This window comes from Mauremys reevesii, linkage group 6 (assembly GCF_016161935.1).
Source record: "Mauremys reevesii isolate NIE-2019 linkage group 6, ASM1616193v1, whole genome shotgun sequence".
NCBI lineage: Eukaryota > Metazoa > Chordata > Testudines > Geoemydidae > Mauremys > Mauremys reevesii.
The window spans coordinates 11,297,840-11,309,898 of record NC_052628.1 but is presented as its reverse complement, the minus strand read 5'-3'; the positions used below and the strand labels follow the sequence as shown (position 1 = coordinate 11,309,898).

Here is a 12,059-nt window from a genome sequence, read left to right as displayed (position 1 = left end):
GGAAACAGAACACTTGAGTATGAACCTAGGATCCGTCAATGCTGGGATTAGTTTCCATTTACAGTCTACCTGGAAAACAAGAATACACTTTTCTTCTGCATTTAAAGAGACACTGTCAACGTTTGAGGCCAAAAGGTGAGGAAAAAAAATAATTCCTTTAAAAATTAAATACCAATACAGTTGCTTATGGGGGGGAATTTAAACATTTCTCTGCAGTACCAAGACTTCAACCAGCAACACTGCTCTCGTTCATGAGGACCAGAAAGCAAAACTGATGGTAACAGAATGAGAAGCTGACCACGCTACTCCTAAACTGTGTGAATTGCAAAGGAAATAACAATAATAATAATATTAAAAAAAACACAAAAAAACCCACAAAAAGCAAATTGGTAGAATAAATGGTGCAAAAACAAATTAGGAACAGAATCCTATGGTCCCTCTCACTGGTTTTAATGAGACTTTTAACTGAGTTAAGACCACAAAATTTGTCCCTAGATTTTTGAAAAAATGCATTCCGTTTGAATAATCTAAGGTGCTATAACAGAAGTAAGAAAAAAATCAATCTTTAAAAAGAACAAGCTTTATGTTTACAGTGTCCCTTTAACACCATAGTCTTGATATGATTCTGTACATAAAGAACAGAAAAGAAACACTTTCTTCTTTCGGAGAATATTTTTATTTATTTATTTAGTGTCATGTGATTTGAAATTTCCTTGGCGATAAGCCACATCAAAGGTTTCTCAAACTAGGGAATCGTTTAATAAGTCCACTTTCCACTCTCTCGCTGGAATTTCCCTCGCTTCCTCTTTTAACATTAATCTTGCCAGGCCAGGTGTTCAGAATCTTGGAGGAATTTAAAACAAAATAAAGTTGACGGTTCCTGTTTTAAAATTTCAACAACTGACTTTTAAAAAGTTTTATGACTGCAATGGAATAGCTTTTCATCTTCAGTCGTAGTTTGCTTGATGTTTTTAACGGGGCTGTGGATATTGATATCAGATATTTTATCCAAACTAAAATCAATGGCTAAAGTACAACTCGAAGGAGAAATTTACAATTTAAACTGCCCATTTAAAGAGACGATTTGTCACACACAGTTTGCATCCATGCAGACTGATAGCTTTGTAATTACATTATGTACAAAAAACTTTTTAGTTTATTAAGGCAACCACAAGTTGGAGAACTTGTCCAAAGTGGCATTAATAGAATTGCAGTGGTGCTACCCTTTGAACATTATTTTTATTTTTCAGATAAGAACACTTATTCCTTTTTTGTCTTACGAAGTAATTGCCAAGAAATAACCTACTTCTTCATATGATTTTATTTTCTGTCATTTTTAAACCACCTACTTTAGCTATTTTCTTTTTAAACAACATACCAAGGCATTACTACAGTTTTGATCCAATCCCACAAACATTCTGCACCTGGGATTCCCGCTGATTTTAATGGGAGTTCCTGGTGATGAGAATGAGCAGGATTGGGCCCTTCCCCGCCCTTCATTTTTGGTGATTTTATCCATATTGTACAATATTTTCTATTCCCCGGAAGTTTCTTGCTGTTCTTTACTGCTATATACTGAGCATGAAAACAACTTGGTGACTGGTGACCCCTTTGTTAACATGCCACTGGGAATTACAAAGTTGCTTACCAGAAAGGTGCTACCATTACTGAATATCCATGTACACCTTATTTTAAAACATGATGCTATTCCATCATTCCTCAGGATAGCACTCGGAATGAGCGTGTGTGTGCATGTAAGGCTGTATTTGTGTATTGCCTATATTGCAGCTAGTCCTTGTAAGTAGGCAAATAACTGAGAAAAAAAAGTATAGCTAGAGTAAGATTCAGGCCCTTTGGGATTATGATGTCCCCAAAGCCCAGCAGGTTTATAAAACTGAAAAAATTAAATGAATTCAAACAGATCATAACAGAGATCACAGTTGAGGAATTTACATTATTTTTTTTACAGTGAGTTCTACTATGGTATAGCTATTCGTAGTTGTGCCTGACCCACCAAATAAAATCAAAGTCGGGTATGCAGCTCTAATAATGATGTTTGGTTGTGTACTGAGAAGATAGCCTTCCGCTTGCAAGATATGAGAACAGCAATGCTGAGATGCTGATTTGTTTTGGACACTCTGCAAAGTGGATGATCTCATTAACTTTGAAATTCCCCCACCCACACCCTGCTCCTTTCCCCCTTTTCCTACATGCTAGTGCCAAAGATGACGATGATGATGATGATTATTATTATTGGTCCATCCTAATTGAACGGTTATGGCTGCCATGCTACTGAGAAGGAGAGTGACTCTGATGCTGCTTCAGGCATCAAGCAGAACCTACACCCTTACACACTTCAGTGTGTCGGTCAGGAAGTGCTCAGCACCCGATACTGGCATTCCATTGGATGTGTCTGTACTAGGGAAGAATTTCACTTTCACTTCCTCTTGCTTTCCGGTGCCTTTTCACTTTCACTTCCTCCTCCTCCTCCTGATGCTGCTGCAGATGTGGTTTGTTTTTCCTCTTTCCAACTCGCGGTGTCCGGGAAAGGGGTGGGGGTGGAGGAGGAGGCGGCAGGGGAGGAGGGGGAAGCGGTGGTGTCTCTCGAGCCATGTTTATTACAGCCTCAATGGTGGCCATGACTGTATCTTGACTGGCTGCTTGCTCCAGTATTAAAGGGTTCAATGTGGGTCTCTGACCTCGTTTGCTGGGAAGGTCAACGCATTTTTCCAGAACTGGCATTTGGTCTCTGGAGTCTTCGTCAAATGAGAAAGGTTGCTTCCGGGGACGTCCTCTCCTCTTCTTTACGAAGTTATTGCCTGTCTTTGATTGTCTCTGCAGCCGCTTGGCTTTCAGGATTTTGTTCACGTGATCCAGGTTCTTTTTGGTGGACAGGATCTTGGTGTAGTTGCACATCTTGCGCACCTCACACTGGATTGCTTCGATTTCCCGACGCTTGAATCTCTTTTTCAGTGGTGAGCTGGCTGCAAGGAGAAAGGGAGAAAAACATCCATTGTTAACACAAAAACGAATGAAAACTGTCTCGCTCCTCCAACCGTTAGAAAGGCAAAAAGCTGGTGGTTTTGAACGTGTTTAATAGGGCAGAATGAAATGATTAATAGTAAAGGATGATGATAAATAATGACAGAAAGATGGAAACCAGCATAGAAAAAGCAATTAAAAAAAAGAAGATGACAAGATTATTTCTTATAGTGGCTGAATCAGCCATGGAAGAACAATTGTTATAATCTTTATTGCCCGTTTAGATAAAAGACTTTAGGACCCCGACTACACAACAGTCCTCAAAGATCTATCCATCTTCGTGTCCTCTCTGGAGCAACCTGTAGTTGCCAACCTGCTTTTCATTCCTTTTGCCTAATGACCTGTGAAACTCCAAAGCAATAAAGACTTCACTACAATATGTTTTACAATGGGCTTGATTTAACCCCACTGCTGTATGGGAACACCATGAAGGGGCCTGCTCTCTGTCCCTGCTCTGATGCCTTCCCGTGGTGTTCGAGGGCATGGTAGTGAAGAGATGCCACACTGATTTAATGTACTAGCTGTCAACCTTGGTAGGACTGGTCACCAATCTGGCATACATCACAAAATCTGCACATATGATGGCTTCACCCTGCCCTTTAATGGTCACTGCAATATCCATTGCAGTTGAGAAGTGACAGGAATCAGTTGTAATGACTATAAAAGAGACTCATTACTGAAGCCAGTGGACATAGACTCTGTGGTTCTCTTAAGCTCCCAGACTTACTAGCACACTTGTGCTCTTTAATATCACCACCCTAAGCACTGACCTGAACTAATCAGTCGTAAAATTGATAGCTGTCTACACTACAGTCACACTGAAAAAGTCAGAGTCAACAACAGTTGCCACATTGCAGTATCGGAGATACTACAGTAAACGCCTACACTTAGAGAGAATATGACTAATCTCTCAGATACCAGAGCAGTAAGGGTGAGTAAATACTGTCTCTTTAATGCGAATCACTGTAGATTTTTTGTAAGTTACATTCTGTAATATCGGGTGGATGGGAGAAACTCAAAAACCATTCATAAGTAAGTACAATCAGAGAGGCATCCAAAACACCTCATTAAAACACCTTTTCTCAAAATGCTTCAGCACTAGTTTTCTGGGCAGAACAAGGAAGTGAATGTGCATATGCAAAATTTATTCATTGCAAACCCCCGCCCCTAAAACTTACCAGAATTTCTAATATTAGTACTTAGGTGCAAGACTGTCATTCAGTTCCCCTACTATACTTGTTTTTTTAGGACAAATTGAGAACCTATATTGAAAGGGACAAAGAATCCCGTGGCACCTTGTAGACTAACAGATGTATTGGAGCATGAGCTTTTGTGGGTGAATAACCACTTCATCAGACGCATGTGGTGGAAATTTCCAGAGGCAGGACACCACATGTGTCTGACAAAGTAGGAAAGTCTCTCCTGTGCCAAATACCTTGAACAAGTCACTTTGGACCAAATTTCTAAAGGTTTTAGACAACTGAAGCTGCAGATAGGTGCCTACTAGGATTTTCACAAGCACCTAGGTATCTAACTCCCATTAAAATCAATGAATGCCTAGGTGCTTTTGAAAATCCCACTAGTAAAATGGGGGTAAAAGAACTTCCTCACCTAACCGGGGTGTTGTGAAGATATATACATTTAAAAGATTGTGAGGTGCCCAAAGATTACAGTAAATGGGGGCCATGTAAGTACTTATGATGGTAGATATTGTTTTAATATTGAATTTCCATTGGATTGCACAGAATTTTGCCCTTACCAAATTAAGCATTTTTAAAAAAAAACAACTGGCAGTAATAATGCTAATTTCAAAATCAGGAAAATGTAGCTTGTATACTTTAAAATATAGCAATAATAGTGACAACGATCTTAGGGCTAAATTCTGTGTTTACTTGAATGGGATTCTTGGCATCAGTAGGATTGCATGGGTCGCATATAACACCAGAATTTACATAGTGGTACTTTCTGTTTTTTAAAGGTCTGTGCAAACATGAACCGATTAGTCCAAATGACACCTTGGTGAACTAGGTAAGAATTATTAACTCAGTCTTGCACATAGGGAAGTTGAGACCCACAGAGTCTGGTTCTGGTCTCTCTTACACTGGTTTTATGGTGACTTATCTCCACTGACTGCAAAGTTGCTAGGGCCTGATCCAAGGTTTATTGCAGTTAATGGAAAAATTCCCATTGACTTTCATAGGCTTTGGATCAAGCCCTTACTCTTAATTCAAGTATCAGAGGGGTTTTCACACCTCAGCTGCTGGAACAGGGCCCCATCCTCCCTGATTGATCTAACCTCGTTATCTCTAGCTTGCTTCTTGCTTGCTTATATATACACACCTGCCCCTGGAAATTTCCACTGCTTGCATCCGAAGAAGTGGGTATTCACCCACGAAAGCTCATGCTGCAAAACATCTGTTAGTCTATAAGGTGCCACAGGATTCTTTGCTACTCTTAATTCAGACCACTGTAGCTTAGATCAGAACCTAAGACTGTAGTTAAGTCACTTGCTCCAGATCACACAGCGAGTCATTGTCCGAGCTGGGAACAGAACTCAGCAGTCCTTTGCTTAGGACACTCAACCTTATTAAATTGTTGAATTGTTCTTCACTAGATGGGGGCTTCAGTACACAGTTCATAACTTGCTCACAGGTTATGAGTAAGCGACTATCCCTTTGTGAATGAAACAGAATGTATTGATTAACCTACTGAAATAATGTGGATTTCCTTTTGCTCCTAACCTATCTCTTCTGCACTAACAGAAAAGAAATGAGAGAATTCAGGATTTTGTAGTAAAGAATAAAATATATCCCACTAAATTAACCTCGGTCCATGTCTACTTGCAAACTTAATTTACACCTGACTGTCAAGCAGTCGCTTGGGTTTCAAATCCTGGAAGTTTCAAAAGCAGCCAAGATTTATAGAAAAGTTCACTTGGGGGTTATCACTCCCTTCGTGGATAACAGCCCAATCCTTCTAGCGGTAGTTTAAAATAAAGTTCTATTTTAACATTTTCTGTAGATAACCAAGAACAGTCAAGTGGCAGAAAACACCACTTGCTTGCTCTGGGATACACCAATTTCAGAGTAGAAAACTCATTCATTGTCTTTCCCCTTTGGAGAACATAAATTATTGGCTCATATAGCACCAGGTTGCTTGGATTCCACGAAGAGCTTGCATAAACAAACCCAAGTTACAATGCAAGAAGTAGGAGTGAGTCATAAACAAAACACAGACATATGCTCTCATATAAATAAAGACCTGGATGGCCAACTTCCCAAAGTCTGGTTTTCATTAATTACAAAACAAAATATATTTTCCATATGTAGCCCACTCTTCTCCCCCCACCCCGCCAAAAAAAAAATCACTGACAGTTTGTGACTCACAGAGGACAAAGAAAAGAGGAATGCAGTCATTTTGGTAACAAATATAGAAAGGCTGGAAATGAAATATCCAAACTGCTAGGGAAAATCCAATTAGTTGCACTAAATTCCCTGCAAGTATTTTGGTTACCCCTAAAAAGTGCAGATTAAGTGTTCTCAGGTTGAGTCCTGGTAAGAGACTGATTTTTATTTCCTGGCCTGATTACATGGTCTAAGACATGGTCACATCCCTGTCACATGGCAAGAGTCAATGTCAACTGACTCCAGTGGCTATTGTTACATCTTCTAGTATTGCCAACCCCAAGCATTTAAAACTCATGAGATTGGCTTTAAAATCTTTAAAAAATAAATAAATTTGAGGTTCTTTTTATTTGCTTTTTTAAAAAAAAGAGTTGTTTTCTGGATTCACTCAGATCACATTTTCAAGCATTTCTCTGCAACCAGGAGGCTAGAAACTGAAACTTAAAAAAGAAAAGAAAAAGCTGAGATTCTCATGTAAGCAAGTAACCACAAAAGGTGTGGATTTTAAAAATATCCCAGATATTGCAAAACTTGAGATAAAATTGCAAAGAGTTGGCCACACTCTCTTCCCTTCCTTTTCATAGACTCATAGACATTAAGGTCAGAAAGGAACATCGTGATCATCCAAGGCTGACCTGCACACCGCACGCCACAGAACCTCACCCACTCCTGAAGTCCTCAAATCATGGTGTAACGTCATGCTACAGAGAATTCACCATTTACCGTAGTTTAAACCTCCAAGTGACCCGTGCCCCATGCTGCATAGGAAAGTGAAAAAACCCCAGGGTCTCAGCCAATCTGACCTGGGGAGAAATTCCTTCCTGATCCCAAATATGGCGATCAGTTAGACGTTGAGCATGTGCGCAAAACCCACCAGGCAGATACCTGGGAAAGAATTCTCTGTACCAACTCAGAGTCCTCCCCATCTCGTATCCCATCTCCAGCAGTTGGGGATTTTTGTTACTGGCAGTCACCAATGGGCCACAGGACATCGTAGGCAGTCCCATCATGCCGTCCCCTCCATAATCTTCACAAGCTCAGTCTTGAAGCCAGTTAGGTTTTTTTGACCCCACTGCTCCCCTTGGAAGGCTGTTCCAGAAGGTTACTCCTCTGATGGTTAGAAACCTTTGTCTAATTTTGAGACTAAACTTGTTGGTTGACAGTTTATAGCCATTTGTTCTTCTGTCCACGTTAGTATGTAACTTAAATAACTCCTCGCTCTCTCTAGTATTTATCCCTCTGATGTATCTATAGAGAGCAGTCATACCTCCCCATAGCCTTCTTTTGGTTAGGCTAAAGAAGCCCATCTCTTTGAGTCTCCTCTCATAAGGTAGGTTTTCCATTCCTTGGATCTTCCCAGTAGCCCTTCTCTGCACCACTTCCAGTTTGAATTCCTCCCCCGCCCCCAATCAATTGAAAATAAAACAGCAACCAAAGCTCTCTGAGGATTATAATACTTATCTGCCAATAACTGCTGTTGCGGCGCCTCAGTGACTTTCTGATCATCCCACACTTATTTTTCTCGAAACAGTTGTTTTTGAAGTGGGCCGTTCTGCCACTGAGGTGGATTTTTTTTCCCCTTAATGAGTGGATGGACACGTGATATGGTTATCAACTCTTATCAGCAGCATGCTAGATATCCTCGAGAAGCAGAGATCTGGTGTCTTCCTTGGTTTTGTTTAGATACCTTCTCTTCTTTCTCATGTATAACTAACTCCTGGGCGGTTTGACCTTGGAATTGACTGTTAAGTTGGCAAGTTGACAGCCACTTTCTGTTGGATTCTACTGTTTCTCTCACTTCCAAGTGTTAGGATGCCTGTTAGAGTACTGGACTCTTTTACTGTTTCAGGGCTAGCCTCAGGAAGCCAGTCAGATGTTGACATGAATGGTTTTGCCCTCTTACTCTTGTAGGTTCTGAGCTGGTATTCCTAATAATACACTTTGTGCAGGAGGTCAGACTAGATGAGCATGATGGTGCTTTCTAACCATAAAGTTTAGTAGTCTATGAGGTGAGTTGTGATATTTTATCAATTATAAGTACGCATCTCTTGAATATACCAAGGCCTATGAGGTAAATAGGATTGGTCTTTAAGAAAACTTTTAAAAGCTTTAAAAAATTTCAGCGCATAGGATGGTTGGCTTGTATTAAATCTGTACGGGTTCACCTAGCTGTAGTCTCTATTCACTATGAGCCAGACTGTTGGGGAGCATCAGGGCCATTTGATTGCACATAGGATTTAATGAGGTGTGCTTGTGCTGATATATCAAAGAGAATTGTCAAAGGGAGCCACTTATGGACTGAGGAGCGTTATGTGCTATTAAGTCATCTGGAAGCTCTTAGTGAGCAAACTGTGATGTACTATGTACTCTTATATTCCTACTTGACATGCTGTACCATGGTTAAGCGTAATAAGATTTAATCTTTATATTTATTATTATAATTTGTTATTTGTATTACTGTAGTGTCTAGGAGGTCCACTCAAGGTCCAGAACCTCAAAGTGCCAGGTGCTGTACAAACAGAGAATAAAACAACAGTCCCTGCCCCAAAGAGCTGACAAACTATGCAAGAGCTTATCTTTGCGGTTTGATTCACATAGATCAGCACCCAGTCCCAGGGCGGTTAGAATACTTATTTGGATTCAGTAGTTCTTTTGCATCCTTTTTCCTGTATTTACTTTATCCTTCACCTTTAGATATCTTTAACTACAGAAATGTTCTCTTCTAGTACCACAAAAGGGATGAGGGCAATAGCACTACTCCAACTGAGTGCTGGCCTTTGGAGCAGGTGAGGCCATCCAAGGAGATGGTACAGCAGGACCATTGCCTATGTGTAGCAGGGAGCAAGGGGAAAGATTGTGCTGCTTGAGACACTGGTGGGTTGGCTCTGCACTGCCCCTAATGAGGGCTTGTATCTATTTGGAACAATATGGCTAGAGACTAGAGACTACAGCTAGGTGAACCAGAACAGATTCAATACAAGCCAATCTCAACCACCCATCCTATGTGCTGAACCTTTTTAAAGACTTTTAAAGTTTTGTTAAAGACACAACCTATTTACCTCATATCCTGGTCCATCCTACTAGCCTTGTGACTCTCCCTGGGAGCCGCCCTATATACCTTCCTCTTTCCTGGATTGGTTCTGCAAGGCCCACTCTGGGCAGCCATGCCACTACTTCTCAAAGGCCATGCAACGTCAGACGGGCCTACAGAATGCAACCCAGAATGCAGGGAGTTAGATTACAGCACCAGTGAGGCTGCTGGTAGGAGTAGGATGTCTTCTGACCTTCCCACGAAAGGAGCTTACCAAATACTTGGAGGCAAGAAATGAAGGAGAACAAATACTGAACTTCCCACCCTGTGAAGAGGAGCTGTGGGAGAGGAACACAAGGATGGACTTAGGCATCAATCTCAAAGAAGAGATGTTAGGTGCACGTTTCCTTCACTCCAGTCAGAGGAGCTGCTAGACAGGAGAAAGACCTTTTACTTCAAAGATAATGAAGAGCCACAGGGAAAGAGCCAGAGCCCATTGAGGGTTCCGATATAGCGATATTCCGTTAATGGATATTAATTCAGATAAGGACCTTCAGTTCTGGATGTCTATCTGACACTAGCTGTGTGAGGTTTTCCCATGGCTAACAGAGACTAGCTCTTCACAGATGCTACTGTGCCCTGTACAAGTATAGGAAGTCCTCACTTAAAGTAGTCCCAGTTGTTTCGATGTTAAGTCACTGATCAATTAGGGAACATGCTCGTTTAAAGCTGTGAAATGCTCCCTTCTAACGTTTGGCAGCGCCCTGTTTTATCTGCTGCTTGCAGGAAGAGCAGCCTGTTGCAGCTAGCTGGTGGGTGGTTGGAACCAGGGTGGACCAGCAACCCCCCTATCAACTCCCTCATCAGCTCCCCACTCCCCTAAATTCCCTGTGCAGCAGCTGTCCCTCCCCCCACTGCCATGTGCTGTTCCTGCCCTCTGCCTTGGAGCTGCTCCCAGAGACTCCTGCTTGCTGTACGGGAGGAGGGGGGAAGAAGGGGGCTAATGTCAGGGTGTCTCCCCCTCCCCTCTGCTCCTGCTCCCCGCTTACCCCATCTTCCGTGGAGCAGTTGGGGGCCACACCACGGAGGGAGGGAGCTTCTAGGCAGTAGCTGCCTTCTCAGGTCTCAGCAAGCTGATTTAATTAACAAGGCAGTGTACTTAAGCCTGGGGTCAGCTACTTAAAGGGGAAATGCACATTTTTTCTCTCACACACAGGGTGTTTGTTTCTGTCTGCCCTCTCTCCTCTCCTGCTGCCTTGTAGAGTGTTGTGAGAGTTAACTCTTGAGGGCTCAGTCAATTGGTAGTTCATTTAGCAGTAAGGCATTCCCTGGGAAATATCCCACCCTCTGACTCCTCCACCTCAACCAAGCTTCACAATCATCATCACTGTGTACCAGTATTAAACTGTTTGTTTAAAACTTATACAGACTATATATAGTCTTTTGTCTGGTGAAAAATATTTCCCTGGAACCTAACCCCCTCATTTACATTAATTCTTATGGGGAAATTGGATTCGCTTAGCATCGTTTCGCTTAAAGTCGCATTTTTCAGGAACATAACTACAATGTTAAGTGAGGAGTTCCTGTACCCTGGTTCAGGGGCAGCCTGTGAAAACACACCATAAAGTCTCAGACCAATGTCACACCCACCTCAATGGGTCCTCTTTCCAACTGAGTCCTTACACACCTACTCCATTATTATCCCACCTTCCAGATACAAACAAACCTGCCTCCCCCTAAGAAAGTCACCATAATTAAAAACAACAACATAATCAATTGAATCCTTAAAAAGACATTTTTATGACTTGCAAGAAAACAAGAAACTATTTGGAAAGGGCTGGAGTTTATTTCTCTTCTCTCCATCTGCACAGATGCAATGTCGCTCTGTCTCGCAAATAGAGACAAATTGAAATGGCTACAGGCCATGTGAGGAAGCCATAGCGTATTGATATGACATGGGGAATAGCTTCTGAGGCAAAGGGGAGAAGCTTTGCTTAAGCTAGACATTTCCAGTGCTGGTTTAAAACTGTCTGAATCACTGTGTTACATGAAGAGGTGAGCACAGGTTCATCATACTGTTGGGGAGTTCACCACTACCTCCCTAACTTTATTCTGGAGAGCTTTGGTCTCTCTGTAGCACTAAAGATTATTCTTAACGACTGTCATTACAGGTCCCTTTGGAGTTGCCAGAGGCCATTTACAACAGCACAGTACAGGGAACAGTGTTTGCTGAACAGCTGGGCTCAGTTTGTAGACTTGGTTTGAATCAAGAAGTTTTCAAAGAGCTCCCCATTAATTACAGGAAACCCACAGTACTGTCCTGTTTTCCCATTAACACAGTTTCTTTTGGTTTTCACTAAATTATTTCAACATCTGGGCTACAGATAAACCAACAATTTAATTAGACTTCTGACAATGGAAAGAGTGAACTATGCAGACAAGCGTAGACTTTCATCTTGCAACTGATCTTAAAATATTTGTGTGCTTTCATTCTCCTGCATTAAAAAAAAAATAATCTGCCCATAGCTCAGCTCTTTAATACTTTCCTGTATATAAACAGAGACTCCTGAATATTTGATACA

General features: G+C 41.4%; 1 protein-coding gene across 4 annotated transcripts in view; it reads right to left on the bottom strand.

Annotated features, from left to right (window-relative positions):
- Nucleotides 1-1,940: 1,940 nt before the first annotated feature.
- SETBP1 (SET binding protein 1) overlaps nucleotides 1,941-12,059 on the bottom strand; it is a 326,031-nt gene continuing 315,912 nt past the window's right edge. For all 4 annotated transcript variants that reach the window (XM_039543813.1, XM_039543814.1, XM_039543818.1 and 1 more), the window contains one exon: nucleotides 1,941-2,984. In XM_039543813.1, coding sequence (XP_039399747.1) covers nucleotides 2,419-2,984 — 566 coding nt within the window. In that variant the 3' untranslated portion in view covers nucleotides 1,941-2,418. The remainder of the gene's footprint in view (nucleotides 2,985-12,059) is intronic.